The sequence below is a fragment of the Crassostrea angulata genome, chromosome 6, assembly GCF_025612915.1.
Source record: "Crassostrea angulata isolate pt1a10 chromosome 6, ASM2561291v2, whole genome shotgun sequence".
NCBI lineage: Eukaryota > Metazoa > Mollusca > Bivalvia > Ostreida > Ostreidae > Magallana > Magallana angulata.
In genome coordinates, this window is record NC_069116.1 from 58,866,857 (window position 1) to 58,884,437 (window position 17,581).

The 17,581-nt window shown below is 34.3% G+C and overlaps 2 protein-coding genes across 2 annotated transcripts in view; one reads left to right on the plus strand and one right to left on the minus strand.

Moving 5' to 3' along the window:
- LOC128188155 (phosphoinositide 3-kinase regulatory subunit 4-like) overlaps positions 1–7,866 on the minus strand; it is a 37,196-nt gene extending 29,330 nt beyond the window's left edge. Inside the window, exons 1-12 of the mRNA XM_052859034.1 lie at positions 7,713–7,866; positions 6,122–6,233; positions 5,712–5,836; positions 5,365–5,423; positions 5,083–5,232; positions 4,875–4,976; positions 4,475–4,662; positions 3,857–3,983; positions 3,360–3,532; positions 2,962–3,082; positions 2,480–2,575; positions 2,157–2,251 (exon numbers count right to left, since the gene is read on the minus strand). Of these exons, the coding sequence (XP_052714994.1) occupies positions 2,157–2,251; positions 2,480–2,575; positions 2,962–3,082; positions 3,360–3,532; positions 3,857–3,983; positions 4,475–4,662; positions 4,875–4,976; positions 5,083–5,232; positions 5,365–5,423; positions 5,712–5,836; positions 6,122–6,213 (1,328 nt within the window). The 5' untranslated portion in view covers positions 6,214–6,233; positions 7,713–7,866. The remainder of the gene's footprint in view (positions 1–2,156; positions 2,252–2,479; positions 2,576–2,961; positions 3,083–3,359; positions 3,533–3,856; positions 3,984–4,474; positions 4,663–4,874; positions 4,977–5,082; positions 5,233–5,364; positions 5,424–5,711; positions 5,837–6,121; positions 6,234–7,712) is intronic.
- Positions 7,867–8,042: 176 nt separating this feature from the next.
- On the plus strand, positions 8,043–17,492 carry LOC128188159 (ATP-binding cassette sub-family F member 3-like). Its single transcript, XM_052859038.1, has 19 exons — positions 8,043–8,133; positions 9,184–9,328; positions 9,557–9,692; positions 9,830–9,915; positions 10,341–10,463; positions 10,620–10,724; positions 10,940–11,098; positions 11,397–11,543; positions 11,841–11,897; positions 12,057–12,079; positions 12,240–12,295; positions 12,408–12,608; positions 12,991–13,067; positions 13,430–13,474; positions 13,766–13,895; positions 14,056–14,236; positions 14,872–15,004; positions 15,234–15,321; positions 16,798–17,492. Exons 1-19 carry the CDS (start codon positions 8,061–8,063, stop codon positions 16,951–16,953), a joined length of 2,121 nt encoding a protein of 706 aa, XP_052714998.1. The 5' UTR covers positions 8,043–8,060; the 3' UTR covers positions 16,954–17,492.
- Positions 17,493–17,581: the final 89 nt, after the last annotated feature.

Here is a 17,581-nt window from a genome sequence, read left to right on the forward strand (position 1 = left end):
AAAAATTTCAAGCATCTGCAATAAACAGTTGCTGAGAATTCTTTGACGGAAATTTGTTTGAAAAGTTTTGCTAAAATAAACAAAGTCGTCATTTAACAGGAAGTTGACGTCTGATTTGTACAAAAATATATCCCACAATATGGCATGCCTATACAAATACTGTGTAAAAATTTCAAGCATCTGCAATAAACAGTTGCTGAGAAATCTTTGACGAAAATTTGTTTGAAAATTTTGGCTAAAAAATAAGCAAAGTCGTCATTTAACAGGAAGTTGACGTCTGATTGGTACAAAAATACATCCCACGATATGGCATGCCTTCAAAAACACTGTGTAAAAATTTCAAGCATCTGCAATAAACAGTTGCTGAGAATTCTTTGACGGAAATTTGTTTGAAAAGTTTTGCTAAAAATAAACAAAGTCGTCATTTAACAGGAAGTTGACGTCTGATTTGTACAAAAATATATCCCACAATATGGCATGCCTATACAAATACTGTGTAAAAATTTCAAGCATCTGCAATAAACAGTTGCTGAGAAATCTTTGACGAAAATTTGTTTGAAAATTTTGGCTAAAAAATAAGCAAAGTCGTCATTTAACAGGAAGTTGACGTCTGATTGGTACAAAAATACATCCCACGATATGGCATGCCTTAAAAAACACTGTGTAAAAATTTCAAGCATCTGCAATAAACAGTTGCTGAGAATTCTTTGACGGAAATTTGTTTGAAAAGTTTTGCTAAAAATAAACAAAGTCGTCATTTAACAGGAAGTTGACGTCTGATTTGTACAAAAATATATCCCACAATATGGCATGCCTATACAAATACTGTGTAAAAATTTCAAGCATCTGCAATAAACAGTTGCTGAGAAATCTTTGACGAAAATTTGTTTGAAAATTTTGGCTAAAAAATAAGCAAAGTCGTCATTTAACAGGAAGTTGACGTCTGATTGGTACAAAAATACATCCCACGATATGGCATGCCTTCAAAAACACTGTGTAAAAATTTCAAGCATCTGCAATAAACAGTTGCTGAGAATTCTTTGACGGAAATTTGTTTGAAAAGTTTTGCTAAAAATAAACAAAGTCGTCATTTAACAGGAAGTTGACGTCTGATTTGTACAAAAATATATCCCACAATATGGCATGCCTATACAAATACTGTGTAAAAATTTCAAGCATCTGCAATAAACAGTTGCTGAGAAATCTTTGACGAAAATTTGTTTGAAAATTTTGGCTAAAAAATAAGCAAAGTCGTCATTTAACAGGAAGTTGACGTCTGATTGGTACAAAAATATATCCCACGATATGGCATGCCTTAACAAACACTGTGTTAAAATTTCAAGCATCTGCAATAAATAGTTGCTGAGAAATCTTTGACGAAAATTTGTTTGAAAATTTTGGTTAAAAAATAAGCAAAGTCGTCATTTAACAGGAAGTTGACGTCCGATTGGTACAAAAATATATCCCACGATATGGCATGCCTTAACAAACACTGTGTTAAAATTTCAAGCATCTGCGATAAATAGTTGCTGAGAAAAATGCGACAGAAATTTTTGTTACGGACGGACAGACATACAGACACACAAGGGTAAAACAGTATACCCCCACTCCTTCGGAGCGGGGGTATAAAAATTGGAAACACCAAATTTTTTTCATAGTTCCACTTAGTTTACATGTGTCTGAAAAATAAAAGCGAGGTTATAAAATCTGCGAGATGTACTTCTCGCGATTTTACATGGATACTAATTCCACGCGTTTAATTAGGAATCTACAGTATTTACTTTCAATTCAAACAGAATTCCTGTCATATCCCTTTACAGTCAGTGCATTCCGTACAAACAATTTATGACATATCATCTGTTTTGTCCTGAATAAAACTGACTGGCTACCATGAAAGTATAATTATGAGAAGGAGAACATCCATCATTTGATGATGAATCACAATATTTTGATGTTTGTTTGTTTTTTTTGAAGATCTAAATCTTTGATTGAGATTTATACAACTAGTACAGATAATGAATGAGTAAAATTTCAATTAAGAAGAAATAAAATGACACACATTAGGAATAAAGTACCTGTACATATATTTTCTATAAGTTCTCACCTTCTAGAAATAGAGGAATAAACATGCCATTTTAAAGAGATAAAACTCTGACCTTCTTGGAATGGAGTCGACGTCTAGCAGACACTGGGTGACCACATGGATGACCTCCGCCCTCACACGTGGGAACTGGTCATTGGCGAAACTCAACTACAAAACAGATTTTAACTCTGTAAAACTCGGGCAAAACTCAACAAAGAAATCAAAACAGATTTTAAGATCTTCAGTCTGGACAGGACAATGATTAACTGTGAAAGACAGATATCATCAACAAACTGTGCAAAACAAAATAACCAACAGTTCGGTAGTCTTTGCACATCAAAGACAAATTGTTTGTACAAATCTTTTTTTATATGAATAGATATTTTTTAGCTTTACCATATATGGAATGATTCTGTCCAGAATGATGTCAGTTGTGACAAACTTTGATGCTTCCAGCAGGAGTTGTAAGGCCGTCAGCTTTGTGTTACAGAACTGAAAGATCAACATGGATATTAGGCGATCTACCTTTTAACATCTGTATGATTTAGTACATATTAGAAAAATTCTTGAAATGTGAGGACTTTGGACTGAGACAATAGGGTGAATATTTCTGTGATTACTTCAGAGTAATTTATTCTAATTTAATCTTTAGGTCACTTATGTGCAGCTCTCAAATTTTCTCTTTTAAAATTAATAATAAGCTGAGAAACTCTGTGTTTCTTGTACATCTTTCAACACTTTAATTCTACCAATCACCGTAAAATGTCACATACCAGTACAGAGTATTAAAAATGATTTGTACTAATACGATATCTTGAATCAATTGAGACTCTATCATATTTATATTCACTCTTCCAGGGACGACCTAAGATTCTTACGTGTAATTTCCTGGAGCTAGAACTAATCAGTGAGATGATGAGGACCAGACCAATGTTGTCCTCGGATCGCTCCTCCTGAGGACAAATACTCTTCACAATACGAGGGAAATCCCTCTTAATCCTAAAGAAACATCAAGATATTTTAAAAGGAGAATACACATAAAAGAAACAAAATATAGAGTAAATGTGCCCATCCGTAAAATAATAAGAAATTTTTAGATAAGCTAAATATTTAACATCATTTGAACATAATTATGAAATTTTTGTTGCACATCTTTCTCTTAATAGTGAATAAACATGTGTCTGAATTACATATAAGGAGGTATACAATATACAAAAATTCCTTGCTTTATGCTATAACAGTTGTAGAGTAAGTATGAGGACAGAGTGTGACTGACTTGTTGATGCGGTCATCGGGCGGGGTGAGGGGGGTGGAGACGAACTGTTGGAGGTAGATCTTGAGGAAGGTGTAGAAGTACTCGGGGAATGCCTTCCCTCTCTGCTGTATCATGTATTCCTCCGCAGACAGTCGGTGAGACGGATCCTTCTTTATCATGTGACGCACCAAGTCCTACAAATAGGTTGTATTTGTATTTTCTTAATTCAAAGGTATTTCTTTTGAAAATGTTGCAGATGATATCTTAACTATCCAAGCACAAGACTTCACTTTGAGAAACAGATGTCACATAACAAATACCCTGTATTTAATTGTTACAGTAGTTTTTGAAAGTGTGAACATGAGACTTTCAAAACAGTTATATTTCCTTTTAAGTCGATGAAAGTCACCAGAATATGTTCATGCATATGACCTTGAGCTTGACATGTTATTGGCCTTGACCTATATATGTATTTGACCTTGACCTGGAACCACTATGACATACATTGCTTAACCTACCCTGATGTAGTTGTCATCAATTTTTTCAAGGACCTTCCAAGGGCTGTACTCTCCATTTCTGTAGGCCAGTAACTGAGAGAAATCAAACGGAGGGGTTCCCTCAGTAAACAGCTCACATACCACACATCTGGAAAGTAGAACAGTTTACAGCTTAAATGTCACACTGCTTCAAACAAGTTTACAGTTTGCATAATAGAAATCTAGTAGGTAGAAAAGTTTACAGTTCAAATGTCACACTGCTTCAAACAAGTTTACAGTTTGCATAACACACATCTAGTAGAAAGAAAACTTTACAATTCAAATGTCACACTGCTTCAAACAAGTTTACAGTTTGCATAACACACATCTAGTAGAAAGAAAACTTTACAATTCAAATGTCACACTGCTTCAAACAAGTTTACAGTTTAGGATTTTATATTTTAATCTTCGGAAAAAAAAAATATCACATGATACAACATTTTTTAAATATACAACCTTTATGTATGTACAGCACATTAAACATCATATTTTACACATACACTAAGATTAAATTCCAGGCTTATGAAAAATGCTTCGTATTTATGGAAATAAATTTTCATACAAATAAATATTGGTGAAATTCTTTTTGTAGATACAGACCCTGCAGAGAATATATCCATCGGTGGAGTAATGTCCCCTGACTTGACCTCATCATTAGAGGTCAAATCTATAGTTTGGCCTGCACCTTCCTGGTTTTTAAGTCCACTCTCAACAAATCTCTCTGGGGCAATGTAACAACATCTTCGCCTTGATGTGTCAAAGAAGTAAGAGAAGTCTGAAGGGTTGTCCTGGAATAAAACATTGCAATTGTTTAGAGCTAGCATATCAACTTTATCATAAAGGTATAAAATCTTGATTTAATGACAAGTCAAAAACAGCTGAATAGAAATATTTTGAGAGAAAGAAGAATTCAAAATTACCATTACCAGTAGGTAGATAAAAATTTAAGCATTTATCACATTAGAAGACCCTGATCTAAGATCTCTTTGTGACCGATTACCTCGGGAAGGTATGTTGGTTTGAAGCTGGCAAAGTCAGTGAGAAGAAGCCAGTTCCAACTGGTGATCATGACATTTTCTGCCTTTATGTCACCATGACACACCTGTCAAAGAATTAATCACAGAGGTTGTAGTCCATCCTTACTCTCATATAAAACAACCATAATTTCACTAAACTGAATCAGGATTAGAATAAATAAATGTACTTACTTTGATTTTATGGCACTGATTCAGGGCACATAACAGCTGAAAGGCAAGCCATTTTTTCTCAATTCTGTTCAGAAATGGGCGTGTGCTAATTCTGTCATACAAACTGTCCTTGACATATTGTCGGAAAAGCAAAGCAGCTTTGTCAGAATGCTGAAAAAGAAATATATTCTCCAATAAACTCTGGTGTCTGACATGGTTGAAGTCTATAAATCTCAGTATATGCCCAGGCCTTGAGCTCCTGTTCTATCATGATGAGGATTCTTTGTGGGAGAGAATACTTACAATGGCCTTCTGGAATGGCAGACAGTTGGAGGTGCTTCCTTGGAGTCGGATGTGAATGTCTAAAATAGGAAAAAAAACCAGACCATCAGTATCTAATATGTACATGTACTGGTATATGAATAGTATGTTGTAATTCCTAGGCATAAGCAATCCCATATATGCAATATCTTGATAGAAGAATAACAGTTTACTGATGTGCAATAGAGCATTAGAGTTTTTTATCCTAGAAATTAATTTTTTGAGGAAATATATGAAAGAAAAAATTTCAGTGAGCTTTTAATCGAAGACAGTAAGTCTATTAAAAGAAGACTTACATAGATAAAGTTAATGAAATATAACACACTGACCTTCTAATTTGTTTCTATGAGAAGTCAAAGGAAGCGAGGGATCATGAATGACAAAGACTTTCACCACTGCAAGGCCTTCCTTTGTACGAGCTCTGGCTACTTTAAAGAACCTGGTACTGCCCAAACTAGATAAACAGAAACTCCATATGAAGATAATGAATGAAACTCTACATAGAGTTCATCATCTCCCAATAAAATGTTACACCATGCAGATTGTAGTGGTGATCATGATATTTCAAAAGAAATTTATTTTAATACCCATAATAAAAATGCACACAATTTTTGTATATCTTGAAGTCAAGTTAAATTGCATCTTGGCTGGCCAAGGGTTTTTGGTCCACTCCGCTCCCCCAAAAACCCTTGGCTGGCAAAGATGGTTAAATTGTAATAATGAGATAAAATCTTCAGACCTGTTTTCATATTGGTAATCTGGAATGTCCGTTAGGTACTGATCCACCGGCTGAATCTGAGACGGGGCTATTCCTGTCAGCTGGTTCCCCATCTCACAAGTCCATTGGTTTTCTAATCAAACAATACATACAATTTTTTTCATAATAATCTGCAATGACTCAAACGGCAGTATAAAGGAAGTTGCTGGATCACTTGATCTTTTTTTAATATTTTCCTTCACCCTCACCCACCCCTAAAAAAATATAGATTGAAGAGAAGGCTTAAAATTATGCTAATTAATATGCTACAAACAAATATACACAATTTTTTTATATCAAGCAGAACTGAAAAACAAGACTGAGTTTTCTTCTCATTTCCGTTGCTTACAGTTAATTTTCTCAAACACATCAAATTTAAGATGAAAATAGAAGATTTAGTTGCAATAGACCAATCGTAAGAAGGATGTTGGTTCTGAGGTACTGAAGTGGGTAAAGCATATACAGTTCTGTTCTATACTAGTCTAAAATCATGATTTTAATCGTAAGAACTAAGTATGGGCCGAATTTCTAAATATAATATGAATAAAATGAAAGACTTATTAAAATTTGGGAAGGGTTACATTCATTTATACGTCCAAACAAATTTAATCCAGGGTTACACCAAAAAAATTCACTATAGCTTTTGGGAGTGAAGAGGGTTTTCTCTCTCATGTCATTTCTTTAAGTTAACAGGTCCAGTAGAATCTCTTGATTTAGCTATATAGCTTGAAAAAGCTACATAGTTTTATAAAGCTATTCAAAAAAGCTTAATAAAGCTATTTATGTGCAGTTTTTGAAGAAAATATTTATTGTAAGAAATGGACAAAAAATCGCAATTAACTTGCTACTCATATTTGCACAACTGACCATTGTAAACTTGACCACAATTAAAGATAGTTTTAACACTGCAGCTTTTAAACACTTATAAGCAAAAAATATATTTCCATTGTTTGGGTAACTGTTTACCACTTTGTGTGCAATGAGGCGTGGATAAGTATGATTTCTTCTCATTGTGATAAATTATTACCAATCAATTATCTTGTTTATCATAACTGACCTTTTTTATATTTCATTCAAGAAATAACTGTGTGGTCATGAATCAGTTGCCCCAAAACTTTTAGTGCAAAGTCTCTTAAGGAGACGCAAATTGATGAGTATTCTTTACATGCATTGTTCACAAAACAGTTCAAAGTTGAAAACTATCACTGGACTTAAGTGCGATTTTTATACTAACTGATAAAATTACAAATTTCAGAAAAATGTATGACAAAATAGCTAAATGAAGCTACTCTGAATAGCTTTATAAAGCTATTTAGCTTATTCATGCTATATACATGTAGCTAATTCTGGAGATTGTACTGGACCTGGTTAAGGTCATTGCACATACTGATGTAAGAACTTACACGCTAGACCAGCTAGAACACTGGAACCCGTAAAATGAGCACCGTGCAAGAAGAGGCGTTACTCATTAGTCATTACCATAACTGCAGAATGCCATGTGCATGAACTGATGAGCATGATGAGGGGAGGGTCAAAGTAAGGAGTAAACGATCATGACATTAAATTAACTTACAAAATTACTATTCTCTGACGCCCTTGATCCGAAGATACAACCGTTAACGTTTCAACTTTAATCTATAGCAACTTTGTTGCATGTTTTCATTGATTCTTTCAACGAAGTTCTAATTCAGTAATTGTCAGTTCAATGTATCGTCTTTTAAACCGGAAGTAAACATTGTAATCTCAAACCTCTAACAGTTTTTAATTCTATATCTTTAGCAAAGTTTATATATGTTACAAGTAGAAGAGTCTATTGCAAATAAACAATTTCACAATAAAAGTGCCATGAATCTGTTAAATGTAATCGAAGTAATAAGATTACAACTTAATCTTTTTCTTCTAGACTACCGGTTTCGACATCATGGCAGACTATGAGGCAGTTTTGACGCAATGCTTTCCAAATATCGACTCAGAAATCGTTCATTATGTAAATGGTAAGGTTAAGATTATTTCAGTGTTTTTGTTGGACTAAAATTATACCATTTTCCAGTCATAAAATTATTGAAATGGGAAAAGGATCTAAAATTTTTACTCAGCTGATCAAACGCATGGAATGAAGTCATGTATCATAGAAACAATGAAAACTTTGTGCCACCGAAATTATAATTGTATCCAAATCTTATTGAAGTTAATTTATTATGACAAACTACAAAAATCATCTAGATGTATTTAATGAGAGAATAATCAATTTAAATAATGAATCAAATGTAGGCCTAGCCTGCGACTGACAGATTAGACTGACATGTTTGCTCTCTGTGACGTTTGGTGCAGTGACCACCCACGGAACTAATAGGAGCTGCAGTGCACCTCAGATGTAGATATAGATCATTGCAGGACAAAGATTATTGAAATAGGAGGAATGTGATAGTCAGATTGTTTGGTTTGATCACAGGGCTACATTAATTTGCAGCTAAAGTGCTATATAAAGTACGACCAGACACAACCTAACAGAAAGCAAACTCCAACTGAAAACCAAATAAACTTACATGTCAGCTTGGTGTTTCATTCAAGACTGCTAAGGCAGACCTTAAAGTTAATGTCCAGTCAAACTTACAAATCTGTAGTGTGATATATCGACAGATGGACCAATGCTTTAATTGACTTATAAAAATAAAGGGGCAGTTATTTCACCTTGAAAGCGTTAAGTGAACCCTAAAAGCTAGGTTCTATTAGTAGACCCTGAGTAAACACGAAACAGATATTGAGTAAATGCAGAGCTGATCCTAGATCATACACATGTAAGAAAAGAGTGGACCCAGACTGGACACTCTTGGGTTCCACTCTGGTGTTCTGTTGTATCCATTTGGTACTGCAGTTCAGTATGGTGGAGCACCTGACTAGAGAATCAAGGAGTCTTGGCTCAAATCCTGGTCTGTTCACTGTGTTTTTTCATATTATGTAGAACCTCCCATCTCCCTTAACATATTCCCCCGTTCGTGTATGTCATTTTTTCAAGGAAAATACATTACTATGTATCTTTTCAGGTATGTTAGAAGATGGTCATGATGATTTTAATACGTCGGAGGATTTATATGATGCCATAGGTGGTATTCTACAGGGCACTGACGACAGCAAGACAGATGATGAAATCAAAAATATTTGTGAAAAACTTCACTCCTTGATGTCATTGTAAGTTCACTGCAAACTGGATGTATCAGTTATTGATTCTTTTGGATGCATGTTTAGATTTTGGCTATTGAATAAAAAAGATAGCAGTGCCAGTAGCAATATATCTATCCATATCTACAGAGATGTGATAAAACAAAGTCAAAACAGTTACGGTAGCTACATGTATCCTTTCAGATTTATATGGCTTTAGTTTGTACTCCTCTAATTTTTTGTAAATTTTGTGTTCAGAACCAATAATAAAGACTCTGCTGCACCTGTACAAAAGTTACTAAATGCTCCAGTTCAGATATCCAGTCTTCGAACAGAAACTGAGGAAATCAAGCAATCAAACAGTATATGGCTTTCTAAAAGAGACAGCAATACAGTCAGTTTTCTAATCCTGCATTTGTTTTTGATTCCAATGTTTCAGGATAATTAGCTCTTCGCAAATTTTTGTTGTTTTTGGTATAATATTTGCTTGTCTTCGCATTGAGTGTTAACTTGGTATGTGAATTTCTTCAGATTGTTGATCAAAAGAAATTAGAGAAAGCAGAGGCACAAATAAAGAAGAAACAGGACAGAAAGCAAGATAACAAATCAAAACCAACGTAAGTATAAACAAATAATCCATAGCATCTCCGAGTAAATATCAGGTTCTCTCAATGTGTTATTCATCAGTGACATGCGATAACCTTATATCCATGTACATTTCACTAATTGAATAAAACCAAAGTTGAAATCATGGAGGAGGTTACGCAAGAGAAATTCATTTGTTTATATTAAAAAAAGGTTTTAGGCTCTCTTTGTTGGATTCTCCATTCTTGAGTAAATATAACCAGTACATTTACACATGCCTGATATGGTTATATTTTAGGAAGAAGTATAGTTAAACATGGTTAGAGCAAATCTTAAATTTGTATTATAAACTGGATAAAGCAAATTATGTTTAAAAGGAATTAAAATTGCTTCTCCTGTGTACTTTCCTATAAATGTGTGTTACACATCATTTATTTATAAATGATCTCTGTTTCAGTATACAGGAGGAAGCCACTGCTTGCCAACAAATCAACAAGAAAGATGTCAAGCTGGATTTATCTGGAACAAACAGATCCATGGACGTCAAGATAGAGAACTTTGATATTGCATTTGGTGAAAAGTAAAAAATGATTAGACAACTAATGAATATATAAGCAAACAAATACAAATGCTGTTGAATGAAAAAAAAGTTAATTTTTCTGTCATTCTCTATACACATATATGTGCAATGTATGTATAAATCTGTGAGTTACAATTTGCTGATTTTGTATTACAGACAGTTGATCTCTGGGGCATCAATTCATCTGATCTATGGTAGAAGATACGGCTTTGTTGGTAGAAATGGTCTAGGGAAAACCACACTGCTGAAAATGATTTCAAAGTAAATCATTAGTATACATTTCCTGTTGCTTTTAAATTCCTCTTTTTGGTTAGAACATGATATGAAAAGTTTTCAGTAACATTTCAATAAACAACTTCTGACCACTTTATAAAATATTTCATGCAGAAAATAATATTCTATACAAAATAAAAAATGTCATGATATAGAAATGTTACAACAGAAGTTCAAGGGTTTTTTCCCACGTGTGTTTGTAGAGGTCACTTGATGATCCCTTCACACATATCAGTTCTCCATGTGGAACAAGAAGTGGAGGGTGACGAAACGATCGCCCTGGAGAGTGTGCTGGAGTGTGATGAGGAGAGAGAGAAACTTCTGAGGGAGGAGAAGGCTATCTCACTGCAACTGTCCTCAAGGTATATTACAAGCTGTGATTAAATTGAGGCTATTTACAATGATTGTAATCTAAATAAGGTACAGTGAAATACACCAGGGACAAATTTAATTTGTTATAAACATTAAAATGAAACCGAATGGGCTGTAAATAAATATTTTATTTTTGGAGTATTGCTTTTACAGTTTTACTGTACAAATATATGCACTATCTTGATAGCTCCCTCTGTTTGTAAGGTGGGGCTTTATTTACTAGCAATGATGAATTCTCTGGTAGGTAAATGTGTTCTTGACCTCATCTCTCCTAATCCTCTGTTTTAGTCCAAGTGGTGATAACATGTTGTCCACACGGCTGTCGGAGATTTACCAGCATCTGGAGGCCATTGAGGCGGACAAGGCACCAGCCAAGGCGGCGGTGATCTTGGCAGGCCTGGGATTCACACCACACATGCAGAAAATGCCCACCAAGTGAGTACTATCTCAGTAATGTTTTTATTCAACTGATCAGTGCTAGAAACAGGGCTGTCTTTCAGAGTGGTGATTTCTTGGTTCTCATATGATTATTTTGGAGCTTTTTGATGCTTTATAATTCATGCACAGCCATGCCTTCTATTTTTATATCAGTCAACAGAGTAAATATACAGGGTTAATAATGAATTTACTTAGAACAGTAGGGTTTTACTTGGCTATCATAGGTATAATTACAATGCATATAAGTTTGTGATACAATGTACTGGGTTTTTAACTGACTTATTTTTCCACTAGGGAGTTTTCTGGAGGTTGGAGAATGAGACTTGCCCTAGCCAGAGCTCTTTTCTCTCAGTGAGTTTTTTTTTTTAAATATATGAATTTTCTTCTCAAAATATGTTAGCAGTTTAAGTATTATAGAATTGTTTCTTTCAATGATTTTATAAAGATAATACATAGAAAATTTCTACACAACTTGTATACAACTATAGTTGACTTATTTTTTCTTTCCAGACCAGATCTTTTACTTCTTGATGGTAAGATTTTCCTTCAATTTATTTTTGGAAATTATAGATGGATATGCAAATTTCAAGCATGTGCATGTTCATCACTCATATAGTTTGATTTTAAGTCATTACTTGTTATAATTATGAATTTAAATTTATTACACATTTGCATATCTTATTCGATTTTCAGAACCCACAAACATGTTGGACATGAAAGCCATTATCTGGCTAGAGAACTATCTACAGGTAATATACAGTGAATTTAATCACGATCTTGTTTGGGTCAGTTCAGTTTTTTTGGTCAAGATATTCTAATATTCTGAGTATTTATAATCTTTTATTCCAAAATCTCTTTCAGACTTGGAAATCCACCATCTTTGTTGTGTCTCACGACCGATCGTTCTTAAATGCTGTGGCCACAGACATTTTACATTTACATAGTGGTGTAATAGACAATTATCGTGGCAATTACGAGTCGTTTACCAAAACTCGGGAAGAACGTCTAAAGAACCAGCAAAAGGAATACGAGGCTCAGAAAGAGTACCGAGATCATATACAGGTACAGTTACATGTATATCACTAACTGATACCAGCACGGTACTGTAAATCAACTTTTGTTTGCAATGATTTCATTTTGCAATTTATCTGTGATGAACTAGTTCGTGGCGAATGATTTTCGTGATCAATCCTTATCCACACCCGAGTTATTATTCCAGCCATATGACAAGGACTGGTTCATTGTGATAAAAAGTCACACCTCGCACGCGAACAAAAGTTTGTTTACAGCAAACATCTCATTTTTCAGATATCCCTTGTTTAAGATCAAGGCTTTGTATCTGTTTAACATCTTTTAAACAAAGTTTTGTTTATTTTATTCATTAAAAGAATCTGATACATCTTTAAAGAGCATCACATGATTAAGCTGTTTGTTTTGATTCCAGGTGTTCATCGATAGATTCAGATACAATGCAAACAGGGCAACACAAGTACAGAGCAAGCTAAAGCTGTTAGAGAAACTGTAAGTTCTAACCTCATTATACATTGTTTACGTGTTGTTTATTGTCTTTTTATGTATACATTGTGTATACATTGTTTACGCGTTGTTTATTGTCTTTTTATGTATACATTGTGTATACATTGTTTACGCGTTGTTTATTGTCTTTTTATGTATACATTGTGTATACATTGTTTACGTGTTGTTTATTGTCTTGTTATGTATACATTGTGTATACATTGTTTACGTGTTGTTTATTGTCTTTTTATGTATACATTGTGTATACATTGTTTATCTCCGTATCCCTTCCATTGTTTGTGCATGACTTTATCTATAAAGGATTTGATTACGCAATATCCCTTCTTTCTGTATTATTCTATTTTCAGACCTGAACTGAAACCCATTGAGAAAGAGAGCAAAGTGACACTGAAGTAAGTCATGCAGTCGTTATTCTCACTCGTTATAGGGAATTCTCTTTTACTCGTCCTGTCCATTGATGAGTACAGAATGGTCAATCATCAGAAAACTAATGATTTTAAATTTTAGGAATTAAAACAAGGGCAAAGAAATTGATGGCTTTTAAGATATAACAATGATATACTGTTTTCATTCACAATGCAAAAATTACAGAGGTATTCCCAGGTTTTGATATTTATGTACTTGAACACCTACAACACACTCTATCAACCCCCTCAACAATTCCTTGTCTGGTATAATTACAGGTTCACAGACTGTGAACACCTACAACACACGGTGCTACAGCTGGATGAAATGGACTTCTACTACTCCAAGGACAAGCCAATATTTAAGGACCTCAATTTGAACACTCAGTCTGACTCCAGGATCTGTATCGTATGTCATCATTCAATATCAATTTGCTATATGTGGATGTAAAGGATCGAAAAATATATTCAAATTTTAAATGAAATAGTATTTTCTAAATTATAAAGATAGAAATGCTGCCATTTAAGAGTTTGATAAATTTGAATATTTTGACATTTTTTCAATCCAGGTGGGAGAGAATGGAGCTGGTAAGACGACCCTGTTGAAGATTTTGCTGGGGGAGCTGGAGCCAGTGAAGGGCTGGAGAAAGGCCAACCGGAGTCTGTGTATCGGCTACTTCAGTCAGCATCACGTCGACCAGCTGGACATGAGTATGACGTCCATAGAGCTGATGGCACAGCGCTACCCAGGTATGTTACTAATATCAGTGATTGATGATATCAGCATGAGGTATTTAGGGCTGATGGAGGAGTGCTATACAGGTTACTGACTGATGATAGAAGTCTAGCTTATGGCCTCATCGTAGCCAGGTGTAAACTGGTTTGTAGAGACAGGCTGAATATCAGTTATTATAAGCCAAAAAAGTCACGTTTTCTTCCTCAGGCACAGAGTTATCAGGTCAAATATTACCACATTAAATAATTTCTCGGACACAGACTCATCAAATCAATAATATATTGCAATTTTGAAAAGGGGAATAATCCTACTTTTTAACTTTTAAGTTTATTAACAAATAAGTTATTCCCCTTTTTAAATCTGCCTGTGACATTATATTTGCCTTAAAAAATAAAGATTACTTTTGTTGTCCTAACTCTGAGGTCTTTAGAGCCGTTGGCATTACAAAGATACATGATCTGAACCGTAGATACAGACAGGAAAACAATTCTGTGTCCTCTTATTTGTAAGCTGCTAACTTGCATTCTTCAAAGTGACCCGATAGTCAGAAATAATGCTACTAGAAATCCCAAGCACTATTCATTCAATGTGGCCTTATTGAGTTTATGGTGTTTGTCTAGTTCTCTGAGTAACTTGTTTACCTTTACAGGGAAGCCCTCAGAGTTGTACAGGAACAGGATGGGGGCCTTTGGTGTATCAGGAGAGCTGGCCACTCGTCCCGTCTCCAGTCTGTCTGGGGGTCAGAAGAGCAGGGTGGCTTTCGCTTTGATTGACATGCTCAAGTGAGTCTCAATTCATGTGTATAGTAATTTTAATACAATGTGAAATGTAAAGCCATCAATTTACTCAACACTTTAAGTTTAATACAAGTACAACTTCTCCAAATAGAAACCTTTCCAGCTTTTCTTAAGGTAACAAAGTGAAAATTGGACTAATGCAGTGTGCTACAGTTTTGTACTGGTAGTTTGTTGTGTATTTCCTAATTGTATTTCATCATTGTCTTTATTTTAGTCCTAATTTCCTAATCCTTGATGAGCCGACGAACCATTTGGACATGGAAACGATAGAGGCTTTGGGGAATGCAATACTGAAATTCCAGGTACTGAAATACTAGAAACCTTTTGTATGGATTAAGGTAGTCCTATACTCGGCACTAAATGGGCTCAATCATTAAAAGCTTAGCTTTAAATGATAAATATACATTCTAGCAATACATATACAAAAGAAAATATGTATGTTTACATGCTAGTTTGTTTGTTATCACCTCTCAGACGGGTGTACCCCCTTGCGAAAATTATTGACAATTATGAAATTTGCCAGACGTCCGTTTTTCCTAAAAATAATTACCAATTTTGGGAAAATTAGAACTGAACATACAAAATAGAGTACAAATATTTATTTAAGCCATATCTCATCAATAATTTTGCGCAAATTTTTGTAAGTAAGTACGCTTTATGGACTTGATATATCAAAATAGAATACAAAAAATGCAATGCTAGTATCGCGTTTGGTAATTTTTTTACTATTTTATGGACTCAAACTTAAATTCATGGTGTTTATTCTAAAGATTGACATCTTAGAAAAAAGATTTGGTAAAATAAATTATATGTTGACGGATTACTTTTCACGCTATAAGCTCTAAACCAAGTAGACCCTGACGAAAAAATCCGTAAAATCACATTTTGCTACAGTTTTCTGCCTAGATCTGTCAACAATGTTAGATATCATTTAAACATTAATTAATTGACAATTGATTAGATTCGAAATGGCTTCTGTCTCTAAATTTAAACCGGTTTCAGTAAAAGAAAAATAAAAATTCGGGGGGGGGGGTCAAAACAAAGAAGATATAAGCATACCTGGGATCCTGGTTAATCAGAAACTTCGTTTTTCATTTTACTTTAACAGAATCGAGTTTCTCAACATTAATAATTTCTATCTCTCATAGAATACATATATTACCGTTCTAATTGCTTATTATTGCCATTGTTTACAACAGCGATGTAGAGCAAAATCAATACCGGGTATCAAAAACGCTTTGTAAAGGTCGAACCAATATTGTAAAATCCGTATTATGACGTAGTGCGATACTCGGACTACTTTAACTGAATAAAAAGATTTTTTTTTTTTTAAAACATTGTATCTAGTATAAACAGACAAAACCTTTAATACTGTTTTACCGTAAGAAGAAATTGCTGTGGGAATAAAATTTGTTTGTGATCTAAAATGGTTTCTTTTGGATTTTTTTCACCCTTTAGTCAAAACTATCAAAACTATTGGCCTTGTTAAAAATTTGCTGGGATTCAATTTTTTGTGAACGATTACTGAAAAAAACAAAATTAATTCCCAAAAAGATATTTTGGGTTTTACAGTAAATTGTTATATATGTGCAGATGTCAACTACATCAGATTTTTAAAATGTTTAATATTTTTAATTAGACAACAAGATGAAATTTAATCCCAAAGGAATAATTAAGTTTGGCAATACATGTATATTTATAAATGTCAACTTTAGTAAATATGCAAATGTTCTTCATTTGGTATTTTGTATATAAGGATGTTATTGTTTTGTTCTCAGGGAGGGGTGGTGCTGGTCTCCCACGACGAGCGACTAATCCGAATGATATGTAAGGAGCTATGGGTGGTCAAGGATGGGACGGTCAAATCTCTGGATGGAGGCTTCGACGAGTACCGCAACATCGTGGAGAAGGAACTCGCCGAAAACGGCATTTGATGACCGCCTCAAGCTAGTCTCTGTAACTTTTTACTGTGCTCTTGTGAAAACTTTTATAAAATATGAACTATCAAGTGACTGGTGATTGTGATTCTGTACTGGTGCAACAGGAGAGTAGTGTATATGTAAATGATCACAAGCTGAGAGCAGGCTGTGTACGGCCTTGGGCTTTGTATTGTCTGTGATAACTTGGACGTGTTCTCTGCAGTGGAAGCAGGCTCATCCTCCCGTATGTGTTCTAGACATATAATGGCTGGCAAGCACCGAGTCTACAAACTGTAATTAGATACAGGTCTTTGTAAAAGTAGTAATCTAGTGCTTTTAATTTATCCAAAGACAATAAATTTCTAAATAATTAACTTTTTGACAATACATGATACCATGTTATTCTCCCTTTAAAGAATGTCAAATATTTTCAACTCAATGTGAAAACATTTAGAAAGAATTCGGTGGTACTTGGAATCATGTTGATTTCTGTGAGGCATTTGTTAATGCTGTCAATAAATTGCCTGTTAAGTACACAGGACTAGGAACATGTCTTTCTGTGTGGCTATTATTTACTCCGGATATTCAGAGACAGTATGATTTAAAGGATATCATTGACTTTGTTAAATTGATTAACCCTGTG